This window comes from Rutilus rutilus (genome assembly GCF_951802725.1).
Source record: "Rutilus rutilus genome assembly, chromosome: 3".
In the NCBI taxonomy this organism is placed as follows: domain Eukaryota; kingdom Metazoa; phylum Chordata; class Actinopteri; order Cypriniformes; family Leuciscidae; genus Rutilus; species Rutilus rutilus.
In genome coordinates, this window is record NC_140211.1 from 55147162 (window position 1) to 55160939 (window position 13778).

At 40.3% G+C, this 13778-nt stretch overlaps 1 protein-coding gene across 1 annotated transcript in view; it reads left to right on the forward strand.

The window, feature by feature from the left end:
• Nucleotides 1-12787, forward strand: part of pkd1l2a (polycystic kidney disease 1 like 2a) — a gene marked incomplete at its 5' end in the record, with an annotated part of 29889 nt that extends 17102 nt beyond the window's left edge. The window contains 25 exons of the mRNA XM_084405341.1: nt 51-206; nt 291-415; nt 525-645; nt 1265-1396; nt 1468-1693; nt 1784-1974; nt 2295-2525; nt 2637-2738; nt 2828-3006; nt 3124-3270; nt 3380-3579; nt 6684-6928; nt 7024-7237; nt 7625-8079; nt 8251-8347; nt 8429-8569; nt 8640-8825; nt 8937-9267; nt 9492-9625; nt 9708-9835; nt 9922-10082; nt 10219-10429; nt 11379-11480; nt 11567-11698; nt 11779-12787. Of these exons, the coding sequence (XP_084261467.1) occupies nt 51-206; nt 291-415; nt 525-645; nt 1265-1396; nt 1468-1693; nt 1784-1974; nt 2295-2525; nt 2637-2738; nt 2828-3006; nt 3124-3270; nt 3380-3579; nt 6684-6928; nt 7024-7237; nt 7625-8079; nt 8251-8347; nt 8429-8569; nt 8640-8825; nt 8937-9267; nt 9492-9625; nt 9708-9835; nt 9922-10082; nt 10219-10429; nt 11379-11480; nt 11567-11698; nt 11779-11904 (4473 nt within the window). The 3' untranslated portion in view covers nt 11905-12787. The remainder of the gene's footprint in view (nt 1-50; nt 207-290; nt 416-524; nt 646-1264; nt 1397-1467; nt 1694-1783; nt 1975-2294; nt 2526-2636; nt 2739-2827; nt 3007-3123; nt 3271-3379; nt 3580-6683; nt 6929-7023; nt 7238-7624; nt 8080-8250; nt 8348-8428; nt 8570-8639; nt 8826-8936; nt 9268-9491; nt 9626-9707; nt 9836-9921; nt 10083-10218; nt 10430-11378; nt 11481-11566; nt 11699-11778) is intronic.
• Between the last annotated feature and the right edge of the window lie 991 nt (nt 12788-13778).

The window sequence follows — 13778 nt, forward strand, 5'->3', positions numbered from 1 at the left end:
TACCTTAGTAGTAATACACCTCTTTCCTAACTCATCCATACTGGCTACAGTTACAGGCAAGTTCTCTGCTGACGAACCTCAGTAAGGCCCTGGTCTCTTTGACGCTTTCTAGTGAGGAGTCCTCTGAACATATACTGAAAGCATCCACACCAATAATTGACGCTGTTAGTAACATCCTCAAAGTTTCCTCCAATACTTCTGAACAGGTACTTCACAACACCCGAGCCCTGCTTCACGTGCTGATTTAAAACCGCCATTCTTGACACTGTTTTCATTCCCCTCTGTTACAGAGTGAGATCTCCAGTCATTTACTAAACACTGTGGACAATGTTCAGAGTGCCTTGTTGGCTGGGAAAAAGGTTAACCAGCCGCCCACCATACTGAGGACTTCAGTTTTTGGTTTATATGTCAACAGGTAAGAGAATAATGCAAATGAATTGTACAAAAGCACAAATGTTAATTTTATGGGGTCTTTACATTGCAGCTTAAGTCATAAGACAAATCATTCTGCTGTGATCTTTCAGATTATCACCAGATGGTCTTCAGAAACAGCCCTTTAACATTCAGAAGAACAGCTCTGCCAGTTTTATGCTCCCATCTCTGGGCTCTGATGTTTTGTCTGCAGATGAACCAGTAGATGTACGGGTGAGTTGTGTGAATTTATTCATTTTGCAGATGCTTTTATACAGAGTGTGATTATACAAATGTGATTCATCCTAAGGAGCCAATAACAAAAGCCAGAAGAGCATTTTAATAGTCTAGTCTAGAAGTTACAAGGGCCTGGATGAAGAGTTGTGCTGCTTGCTCAGTTAGGAAGGGCCTGATATTCCTAATGTTGTGCAGTGCAAAGACCGTGCTGTCTTTGCAAAGAGTTTTTTTGAATGTCAATTGGTCATAAAAGATTACCCAAAGGTTTCTGGCAGATCTGGTTGAAATTATTGTTGAACTGTTGGAGTGGCTGGACAGACAAGAAACTTCTTCGATAGGTTGAGTTGGAGATGGGATTATCTGTTTGTAATAAAAAGTAGAGTTGTGTGCATAACAGTGATGGGAAAAACCATGTGCCTTTACAAAAGTTCCCAGTAATGTAGTGTATATGGAGAAGAGTACTGGTCCAAGCACTGGCCCTTGAGGTACCCCGTGACTAGTTGATGTGCTTTGGACACCTTTCCCCTCCAGGCAACCTTGCAACTAAGACGTCCCTAAGAGGTAAGATTCAAAGATTAGATTCTGTAATGTTAATTTATTCTTGAACCTATTACAGATGACAAGTTTTGGAATAAATCCATTCTCATGGTGTGAGGGCGACCGTATCAGTGGATCAGTGGGGTCTCTTTCTCTTACCAAAACGAATGGCTCTGTGATTACAGTGGCAAATCTCACTGAGGAGATTGAGGTAAAAGAAGATTGTCAGCAAGTGTCCAAATATAAAACATCCATACCTTATCTATCTTTTTCATTTTCTAGATTCTCCTACCAAGGACGGATATGGCAGAGGTTAACCAAACTCTTCTGGAACTAGGAAACTTCAGCACTGTGGTCATTAATGTGACTGCACCCAATATATTTCTGGTTTTCAAGTTAGACCCCTCAGAGGAGATCCCTCTGCAGTTGCTCCTGGGTTTTCAGGACTACCCTAATGATACAAATTTTGAGGCTCGGATCCAACTGCCTCAAGGGGGCAACTCTGAAGGTTATTAACAAATATAAACAATTCAACAGAATTTATGCAATAATATTTGCAAAAGATAATTATTCTGTTTTTTGTTTTTTTGTGGCGCAGAGGACAGGTACACATGGGTGCTTAACCCTATGGAGATGACAGTGGAAGTAGGCGTTTACTATCTTCTGGTGAGGCCTGTTGTTGGTGCAGGGGTGAATTCGATAAATGCCTCAGTTTTCATCACAACCATTGCTGCTCACTGTTTGTATTGGGATGAGATGAAGGCCAACTGGAGTGGTGATGGCTGTAGGGTAAGTTGAAAAACCAATGTCTTTTAAAGACCGTTCACACTGACAGTGATTTTATCGCTGGACGTCACCAAATGGCTATACTGTTGGTTTTGAGGTGTCACTTCTCATCTCATAAAGTAAAGTCTTTCTATTTTGTTGAGTCATTGCCCACATTGCATTGCCAACAATCACTGATATCGCAAATTGCCAACATTCACTGGAAATAAGTGACTTCCAGTTGGTATGTCGGTGCAATCACTCTTGGTGTGAACACCCCTTTAAACTGAATAAGCATGTAATTTAGGACCTCATGGTTAGAGCCTTACTTTTTTTTTTTTCAGGTTGGCCCTCGTACTACAAGATTGGTTACTCAATGCCTATGTACCCATTTGACCTTTTTTGGAAGCTCTTTCTTCGTAATGCCCAACGTGGTTGATGTGTCCCGCACTGCTGAACTCTTTGGCACCTTCGTCAACAACCCGGTGGTGGTGTGTTTTGTAGGTGCCATTATCCTGGCTTACCTGGTGGTTGTGATGTGGGCACGAAGAAAGGACATTCAGGATGCAGTCAAGGTTTGCTGGTTTTCTTAAAGATCCAATTTGAGATACGTATAGATAATTTCCAATACTATTAATAAGAAAAACTTCTTTGTTTAACTTTAATGTTAATCTGCCAATTTAAAGGTGAAGGTCACAGTTCTTGAGGACAATGATCCCTTAGCTGAATATCGTTACTTGTTGAGTATCAACACAGGACATCGTCGTGGGGCCTCCACCTCTTCTCAGGTTAGTGTCGACCATATTTTGTTGCAGCATTTTTTCAGGGACACTTTTCACTTGTCGTTCAAAATTAACACAACATAACATTGTTCCAGGTGACAGTGACTCTACAAGGCACAGAGGGAGAGAGTGAACCTCATCATTTGACTGACCCGGAAAAGCCAGTGTTTGAAAGGGGAGGACTGGACATATTCTTGTTGACCAGCCCATGCTCACTGGGAGAGCTACAAAGTATCAGGCTCTGGCATGACAACTCAGGGCAGCATCCTTCTTGGTAAAGATAATGGGAAATGTGTCACACAGTACTTTGTCAGATTTCCTGGGAGGCAAGTTGTTTTCGTCTGTGTAATTTCAGTACTTTCCTGTATATGATTCTTTGTAATTGTTACAGGTATGTTAACAAAGTAATGGTACAGGACCTGAAAACTGGGCAGAAGTGGCACTTCCTGTGCAGCTCGTGGTTGGCCATTGACTTGGGAGAATGCACACTAGATAAAGTATTTCCAGTTGCAACAGAAATGGACTTAAAAAGGTTTAGGTATGTAGCTGTGAGATGACAAAAACTAATTATAATTTTCACAAAATGTGGTACAAAATGTTTGATATTTTCTCATTAATGTTTAATTTATTGTCTTCAAATGTTACAGTAATTTGTTCTTCATGAAGACTGCAAAAGATTTCCGTGATGGTCACATCTGGTTCTCTGTAATCAGTTGTCCCCCAAGTAGTAATTTCACACGGGTACAGCGTGTCTCCTGCTGTTGTTCACTGCTGCTCTGCACCATGCTGACCAGTATCATGTTCTGGGGTATCCCGTCAGACCCCTCAGAGCAGACCATGGACCTAGGTATGGCCAATAAAACATTAATCTAACAATGTCTTACTTCAACTAGAAAGCTCTTATCAGCAAAGGAGAACATGTCCATCCATAGCTGTGTCCCAATACAGAGGCTGCATCCTTCGAAGGGTGTGGATTTCAAGGGCCACGCCTTCAAAGTCTGCGAAAGTCGAACCGAACATTGTTAAATGGGACTGTCTAGTTTACGGAGGATTGCTCTTGTCTCCTGAGACAGCTGCTGTTGACAAGTGGCAGTATGTTTGTTCTGAACTTTTTTGAAAGTTATATTCAACTGTCTGAAAAAGAAAAGTCCTCAACCTGTCAATCTTAGTAAGATATGTCAACATTGGAACCACTTTAATGTGTTTACCACATTTAACCACATTTAAAAGTCTAATCTGCTATTTTCTTTAAAAAAAAATTTGTTATGTTGTTATTAGGGATGGGTATCGTTTGAATTTTAGCGATTCCGATTCTTCTTGAACCATGGACACAAATCAGCAGCAACTAGACTAACTAATTGTTACTTTAAGGCTGCAATGAAGCACACAACACAGGAGATTCAGAGAAATAAACTGTATTTAATCATATATCCATGGACAAACTCAGGAGAATGCACTTTTAGGATATAGGCTTGGGGTATAGGCTTTGTGGCCTGGGAAAAGGCCACATTTGAAGGAGCCTTTAAAATTGGACATCCTTTGTTGCGCCGCTGTGATGCATTTGGCCTTAGAATGATGCAGCCTCTAGAGATGCGCGGTTTGCGGTCACAGCCGCGGACTCCGCGGATAAACCGCGGATCGGGCGGATGACGTGACGAAAAATTATATTTTAATTAAATTCGGGCGGGTGGCGGGCGGTTGAACCAATCAAATGAAAAATATATGTATACACCAATCAGCGGATGGCGGGCGGGTGCGGTTTTGAAAATTGGTCAAAAACGTTGGTGCGGATGGATGGCGGACGGATGATGAGTTTTGTGATGCGGTTGCGGATGAAATAATAGCCGATCCGCGCATCTCTAGCAGCCTCTAAATTGGGACACAGCTCATTATTCAGTTCGTACACTCCGTACTGCATTTGACTATGGGATGTTGTACTCCAACAAGGCTTGCTGAAGTCACCCTTGTCTAAGGGCTAAGGGCACAAAGTGTCACATTTATGAAACAATTCTGCAATTACATGTGCCTTATAACTCTTTTTTTTATGCCAATAGTTAATCACATAGCACCCCCTTGCTGCACTGTTAGTAGTAATTAAGTCATTAGTGGTGTTTCACAATATAACACAAAGTTTAAAACAAAACTGACAAATGTTCAACATTTTTGTTGCTTAGCTCTCACATGTGGGTTTTGTCTAGTGATTTAAGTAAGACTCTCTTCTCTCCGTCTGTGCTGATCTGGGGTGTGTTTCCCAAAGCCAACTATGATCACAATTTTCATCGTTACCAACACAATTCAATTAAACTTGCGCCCACAGTTGGCTAACAACGATTTTTGGAAACGCACCCCTGGAAAATAAGTTAAAGGTGAGGGCAGGTAAAGTCTTTGAAGGACACAATGGCAGGGATCGATTACTATGATAAAAAACACAAGAGGTCCTGTAGAAAGCAAGAGGGCCCTTGTACATAAGAGTCTAATGTCCTAGGGTTGCACCAGCCGTTCGTAAGTTCTTTCTTAAATTGGAATGTAAAGTCCACACTAGAGGCTTAGTAACTACTAGCTAGTTTGTAACTAACTTTGTACTTTATTCGTTTGCACCATTTGTTCTTAAGGCAGCTAGCTAGTCGCTAGCTAGCTAGTCGTAAGCTCTCCATAAAGAAATGCGTAGTTGCATATTATGATGTTTACCAATATTCCAATAGCAGCCTTCAAATAAGTGAGCAGAAGTTGCGTTGAAATGAGGGGAATTTCAGTTTATCCTTCATTCTAACTACTTTTACCTCACGTAACAAATGTTAAAAAATAAGTTTCCATTAAATACGATACTGTTACGGTCTGGTGTGATGAAGAGAACGCACGATAAAGAAGAATACATTGGAACAATATTTAATGATTAACTTGGAGAAGTACAAAGAATATCACAACCAAATAGAAACGCTAAGGGAGAACAATATGGCAAACAAAGGGTTAGGATAGGGTGGGGTTAGGGTTACAAAAAAACAAAACAAATTACATTTATTGATTATGACTGATTTTATCTGACACGCACAACACGGAGCGATGCACACACACGGCGTGCTGTAGGACGTGTTTGTGTTGAAGAGCCGTTAACATGGTAATCTTGTCACATAATGTTCTGTCTATTAAAATGTAAGCGAGTGTACATGTCAGCATTATCATATACTGTATGTCTAAAGAATTGAAGTCTGTTGGGTAAAACAAGAGCTTATTGATGCAGTTCAGTCAGTCTGCTATTTTGTTCCAACCATTACTCCTGATAGAGGCTTCCGTAAATATTTAGTTTCTACGTAGAGTTATGCTTCAACTAAGTTAACTGGTGCAACGCAAAAATATTTAGTTGTGCGTAAGTTATAACTTAGTGCTCAATTACGTCAAAACTAGGCTAAGTTGTAACTTGCGCAAAGCTGGTGCAACCGGCCCCTGATATCTCTATTTTCATTCTAGATTCCTGCAGAGAGAGGGTACTTGGTGGTTATGTCAATGCCATGAGGGTTTCAGTGGGACCATGCCTGCTGCACACTTGCTTGCCATGCATTTCCTCAAATGCCTTAGACTTTATTAAGTCGGCGGCTCTGTAATGGGGTCCCTGGTTTTGGATGTCACGCAATAGGTCTCGAAATAACCTCTTAGGGTCTTTAGATTTGAGGGTTTTATCACAGAGAATCTTATTAATACTCATCTAAGCCAAAAGCGTTGCCGATTTCCACATGGAATTGAGCCCCACTTAGACCTTGATTTGGTGTAGAGTAGTCAAGGGATCTGCAGCAAGTTACTTGAGAGCACAATATCCTTTAGGATTGCCATCACTTCCCTCATTCTGGTAACAGCACTTACAGACATAATTTAAAGTTTTTTTTTTAAAGTCTTTGCTTGACTCAGAACATAATTACATTTATAATAATGTGATTTCTGTCCTTGCATGGGTTACAGGTAAGATTGAGTTCACCTGGCAACAGGTCATGATTGGCATCCAAAGTTCCATTATCATGTTTCCTATCAATCTCCTTATTGTGAGCATCTTCAGAAATGCTCGTCCAAGAGAGCAAAAGTCTGAATCGTCTTCAAAGCAGCAGTCAAAGACAGATCCCACAAAGCAAGCCAAAACTGGACGTGTATCTCCAAATCGGCCTTCACACTATAATCATAAGGACATCACACCTGACACTGTGATAAAGGCAAGTCCTACTCAAGAATTTGATCCAGCATTGGTCCATCTCTCACTCATAATGATTGTGGTATTATGACTTTTTAATATTATTTTTTTTTTCAGGACATCAAACGAATAGCACAGTCACTCTATAAGGTCATGAGAATACCTGTTCCAAGGATAGAACTGGACTCCACCAAAACAGATATTAACAATCTGCTGTCATTGGTTGAAGAGATCATTTGCCAACACAATCAAGTTGGAAATGAGTTTTACACTGACTCTTCTAAAAAGGAGCAAACTCTTGTGGCTTCCCTAGGGTGTATAAATCTGAAAGGTGAGTCCATCCATAGCAGCCTGTATAATATGTTTTAGCTCCAGACAATGTGAAACATGAATTTGAATGTCAATTAAAACTTGAACTTTAGTTAGAAAACCACTGGCATTTGTAAAGTTGGGTTGGATAGAGCGACCCTAACTTTGGTGAGTGCCATTTGACAACTAAAGCAATATTCTATTAGTTATTTCCAAATGGGTTGAGAGTATTCCAAGTTCCTAGTTGTCTGGAATGCAGTATGACTGGAATGCTTTGAGGTTGGAAGTGGAGTATTCCCACCTCCATTCACACTCCCACTTGAGTATTCCCACCTCCAACTTTGAATGGAGCTCAGCATACAAACATACATTATTATATGTGAAACAATATTTTTTGTTCCTCTTGCAGAGAGCAGTATTTGTGAAAGCTCAGAGCGAAATGAAAAATACAGCATCTACAGCCAGTATCTCTACAAACAACTCCAAAATGTGGAGAAAGAGCTGAGACTGCTGGGGCCTTCATCCTTCTCTAAGCCAGATGGCTACAACCGGGCTGTATTGCAGGTCCAAGGCATGAAGAACCAACTTGAACCTCATGTCTCCTCCTGTTCTGCCAGTGGTCTGCATACTCGTAGCTCCAGCCCAACAGAGGGCAACAGTGGAAACAGCAAAAAGTGTTGTCAGAAAGGCTTGCCCTGGTGGTTTGTGTTCGTTGGTTGGTTTCTTGTTGTAGCCACCAGTGGTGTTTCGGCATACTTCACTATGATGTATGGGTTGAACTATGGCAAGGATCGCTCCATTAGCTGGCTCATCTCAATGGTGGTGTCGTTCTTTGAAAGCCTCTTCATCACTCAACCTGTAAAAGTAAGAGATGGAATAAAAAATACAATTCATGAGACCTTCTTTTAAAATTTTAAGATTGTACATTTATCTGTATTGTACATTACCAATTCCTGTAAAGCTTGTGGTTACACGATTGTCCGTTAGTTGTTTTGTTGCTACAGAGACTTGTTGATCTTGTATTGGTTTCTTTAGGTACTGGGCTTTGCAGTCTTTTTTGCTTTGGTACTCAAAACTGTTGATCAAGAAGAGTATGGAGATGTCACGATTGACGGGACTCTACCCAACACCGGTAACGAGTGCATTTACAGTATCTTCTTTGGTAATCACATTATCAGTGTGGCAAAACTTCAGATAAAACGTCTGTCCACAGATGATCCTGATGCAGTCAGAATTGCCAGGAGAGATAGCACATGTAGTTTCTATCAGCCTCCTCCTCCCACCGACATAGAAAGGATGAAAAACAACATGATCAAGGAGCAGAAAGTTTTCGCACTCATCCGGGAGATTCTCAGTAAGAAGGACACAATTACTCTTTAATTAATTGAACAGATCAGCTTGTTTGACAGCCTTTTACATTGCAGTTTATGTGGGATTCCTGTGGATGCTTCTCTTGGTCGCATATGGTCAGCGAGATCCAAATGCGTACTACCTCACTCAGCACATCCGGCAGAGCTTCAAAAGTGGCATTTCAGAGAGTATGAACCATAAAGATATATTCAGCTGGGCAAAATCCTCCTTGCTCGGTAATCTGTTTGGGAAACTTCCAGGTATTTCCTTCAATATGTATTCTCTACATACTTGATCAAGGTTAAAAACTGCTTGTTTATTTTACCTTTAGACCTAAATGTAGCCTACTTTGTTGTATGTTACCTTTTCAGGCTTCATAACTGATGGAAACTCAAAACTTGTTGGCAACGCTCGACTCCGTCAGGTTAGGGTGAAAAAAGACTCTTGTAAAGTTGCCAAGACCATGCAGCTTGCTATTCCTGATTGCCATGCCCCATACTCCTGGGAAGCAGAGGACATGAGCTCTTATGGTCCAGGCTGGAACCAGACTAAAAATGTGAATGGCTATCAGACTGTACCCACACCGTGGCACTACCAAACTCAGGCCAAACTCCGGGCAAACTCTATTTGGGGTGGACTGGCCCTTTATAGAGGTGGAGGATTTGTGGTGGACCTAGGCCCAGATAAAAAGAATGCTAGCAGGTAGCATAATGTGTAACAACATGTAATCTACAGTAGTCGTAATAGTACAGTAGTAACATTTGAAGTGGATCAAAAAAGTTCATCAAAGTTGTCCTAAGACAAGAATGGGTATTGTTGTAATTCATGTATAACTTTGATAAAAGGTTTTGATCCATTTCAAATGGTGACTACTGTAGTTTCAAGAAGAAGTTAGAACAAGTGATCTTTCCTTTCCCATCCTACAGACTTCTAAAGTATCTTCTTGACGACGTCTGGCTGGACGTGTATACACGGGCTGTCTTTGTGGAGTTCACAGTTTATAATGCAAATGTGAACCTCTTCTGCATTGTGACTCTCATATTTGAGACCACAGGAGTAGGTAAGGCATCTCCTGTTGAAATTCTCATAAGATTCTCATGTTCTCAAAGTCTGGACTCACAGTAATTTTATTGTTTTTGCAGGTGCATTTCAATATCGCAGTGAGGTGCAGACTGTCCATCTTTATCAGTCCACTGGTGGCTTTCATGTATTTGTTATGGCATCAGAGGCCATCTATTTCCTCTTCATTCTCTACTACATGTTTGTGCAGGTCAGCTCTCCCATGGAACACTAACATAAGATGGTGTATTTGCATCAGTGAAGTTATAATGCACAGTATCTTCTGGATTTTAACAGGGCAAACTAATGAAGCAGCAGAAATGGGCATATTTCAGAAGCAAGTGGAATCTTTTGGAATTGGTCATCATTATTCTAAGTTGGAGTGCATTATCTGTGTTTGTCAAGAGGACAATATTGGGTAACCGGGACATTGACTACTACCAAAATAACAAAGACATGTGAGTGAAAGTCTTAAACCCTTCCAGATCAATGACTGTGTTCGAAATGGAATGCTAGACTTCTACATACTGCACAAAATAGACTTGATACTTGAAATTTCTTCGCAATTTATACAACTAACTGGTTCTCTAACAGGTTTGTCAGTTTTTATGAGACGGCCACGGCAGATGCTGTACTGGGCTATCTAATAGCCTTCTTAGTTCTGCTGGCCACCATCAAGCTGTGGCATCTGCTGAGACTCAACCCCAAGCTACACATGATCACCTCTACACTGCAGCGAGCATGGACAGATATCTCAGGCTTCATTGTGGTCATGACCATCATGTTTTTGGCCTATTCCATTGCTGTGAGTATCATAATCCCTCTCAATTTGTGGAATCTAGACAACGATCAGGGGCAACAACAGAGGCAGCTCTCGGAGGGCCACAATTCTCCAGAGTTTAGTCCCAACCCTCCTACAACACACCTACCCATGGAAGCTTGTTTCCACTATAAGTAAAGTAAAAAGGTTCTTTTTTAAAAGGTGAACTTTTTCTCTCACAATTGCGTGGTATAAAGTCGCAATTGCGATTCATAAAGTCAGAATTGTGGGATATAAACTCAAAAAAAGTTGGTAATTTTTCCTTAGAATTTGACTTTATCACTCGCACTTCTGAGAAGTGAGATAAAAAGTCGCAATTATCTTTTAAAATGTTTTATTCTGTGGTGGAAACAAGCGTTCATACCTACCTGTAGTTTCCAAGTAATCCGGAAGAACATTATTGATTAGCTGGATCAGGTGTGTCTAATTAGGGTTGAAGCTAAACTCTGCAAGACTGGGATCCTCCTGGATCTGAGTTTGGCTCCACTGGCCTACAAGCTCCTGAAAGTACAAAGTGGCAGTTCACACTACTTATGCACTATATTACAAGTCTTCTTAAGTCATACGATAGCAGCGTGAGGTACAAACTGAAATGAACGTTATTTGCTGGAAATCTGAGATGGTCCTCACTTCAGAACACGAAATCCAGGGGGAGGAGTTGGATCTACCAATCTCCACCCCTAAAATCTGGATCCAACTCCGCCCCCTGGATCTCATGTACTGCAATCAGGTGCTACTGGGAAATCTTGATTGCCACCATAGCTCTCATTTGTATATTACGCACATTTATTTTGATGGCGAGACATAAGAACCAATGCCATTTGATGCTAATTTTGAGTATGCACAAGAACATTTACATGCGTTAGCCTGGCGATGTACATGTTGACTGCACATTTACGTTTGTCCGAAATGTTTACATTTTGTATCCCATTAGTGCAATTTAATGTACGGTTGGAGGCTCTACTCGTACAGAACTCTGCTTGAGGCTGCACAGACCATTATTTGCCTACAACTAGGTATCTTTAACTATGATGAGGTAAATAAACTGGCCTATACTGAATTACTCTGCCAGTCTGGTTAAGAACTTGTATTGTTCATTGTATCATTTCCTTCTACCAACAGGTTTTGGATTACAATCCAGTTCTGGGTGCTTTCCTCATCGGATCCTGTATTATCTTTATGACGTTCGTAGTGCTCAACCTCTTTATATCCGCGATATTGGTGGCTTTCAATGAAGAGCAACTTCATCCCACAGTAAATCTCTCATAATCAATTAATCCAGTGCTGTCATCTTTCTAAATCAGTTAATTGAACGGTCATCTCTTTTCCCTCAGCCCTCTGAAGAAGAGGAGATCGTAGATCTGATGCTGATGAAGATCTGCAGTCTCCTTGGCATCAAGTGCAAGAAAAAGCTTATCGATGCAGACGCTTCCAAGACTACAGCTTCAGTCACATCGTAGAAATGACGCTTATCTTTATAACCATGTGATAGTCAATCCAAGCTTTATTGTAAAATGCCTCTTAGTAATTGTTATTGTACATTACTATAATCTTAAAAAGCTTATTCCATTTATCTTGCAGATTGTTTCCATTAGGTCGGTTGGGACGTTTGTCAACGCTATTATTACAAATATTAAGCATGAAATATGGAACTCTGTCTGGTAATTTTTGCCCTAATACATCACTGAATTGCATCTCAGATTTCATCTCAAGTCAGATTTGTGGATAGCAGATTTTTTTTTCTTTTCTGTGGCATAATTCTAGAACAAAACGTGCAGTAAAGTGACCATCTGGGAAATTGTGTGAGCTATTTAAACTAACACATTGCATACAAGTACTGACACACGAAGGGATCTGAATCATATACACCACCAATGTTTCTGCCATGCATTTAAGTCTCTTTTTTTAATGCAGCAAGTCAATCAATACAAATTGACTCAGTCAATGACCTCAGGCGTCAACTTCAAATGACTTGAACAGGACAGTAAGCTCATCCACATAACCATGAAAAAGGAGGAACAAAAAGGCCTTTGGGTGCCCAGCCATTATAAATGTCTAGAATGTACCAGACATAGCAAAAAGACCTAAATCAGTCAGTCTTACAAATAATTCATCAAGTTTGGAGACTTTTTTCCCCATTGGTTTCATTGGCAACAAAGTTTTTGCAACTATCAGTATCTGTAATGTGTGTTGAGGAGTCTATGTCAGCCTCTAGTCTAGAACAATATGCAAAACGGTTGTGAAATTTGGCATTCTTATTGGACAGGCATTACTGGTGGCAATTTTGAGGTCTGTCTTAAAGGGTAACTCTCGACAAAATTGAACCTAGGCTCTTTTTGTTAATCTGCCCGAGTCAAACTTTCGCGTAAAAGCATAATTAGAATGGAAACGCCACTTTTAAGATTGACCGTATTTTCGTTTTAGGTCAAAATGTCTTTTGAATGGGAGTGCTCGGGGTACTTTTATGATAGCGTCAAAATCACTATTTTTTAAACACTAAGAAGGCTCGACACAACATGAAACTGTGCTTGAAGTATCACCAGGGGCTCTACACATGAACTCGAGCATTGACTACATTGTTTGTGCACACAAAGTTTACTAAAAAGAAAGGTTTTGTACGACTCACTTTATCAGTTAGTGTTTCCGGTGGCTGGAATTTTGTCAGTCAAAAGTAGTCGATCTCCGAATGCAACGTAATGAACTGACTCGATAAGAGGAAAAGTCATGAAATTGTAATTTCAATGAAAAGCATGATAACTTAGATAAATCCTGAATTTACATGGAAACAAGCTTTAGGAGCTTTCCATCTTTACTCTCCTCATGTTACGTTGAGTCGTACAAAACCTTTCTTTTTAGTAAACTTTGTGTGCACAAACAATGTAGTCAATGCTCGAGTTCATGTGTAGAGCCCCTGGTGATACTTCAAGCACAGTTTCATGTTGTGTCGAGCCTTCTTAGTGTTTTAAAAATAGAAATAGTGATTTTGATGCTATCATAAAAGTACCCCTAGCACTCCCATTCAAAAGACATTTTGACCTAAAACGAAAATACGGTCAATCTTAAAAGTGGCGTTTCCATTCTAACTATGCTTTTACACGAAAGTTTGACTCAGGCAGATTAACAAAAAGAGCCTAGGTTCAATTTTGTCGAGAGTTAGCCTTTAAAAAAAAAAAAAAAACCTCCCCAGAACCTTTATTCAGTGTACCTGGCTTAAATTTCCACTCAAACAGAATCACTTTCCTAGTGTAGTGTTGCGGTTTACCATGTTACATTCAGATGATACTGTGTATTTTAGCTTCACTGATGCAAATTACACCATCTTATTTCAGTGTTG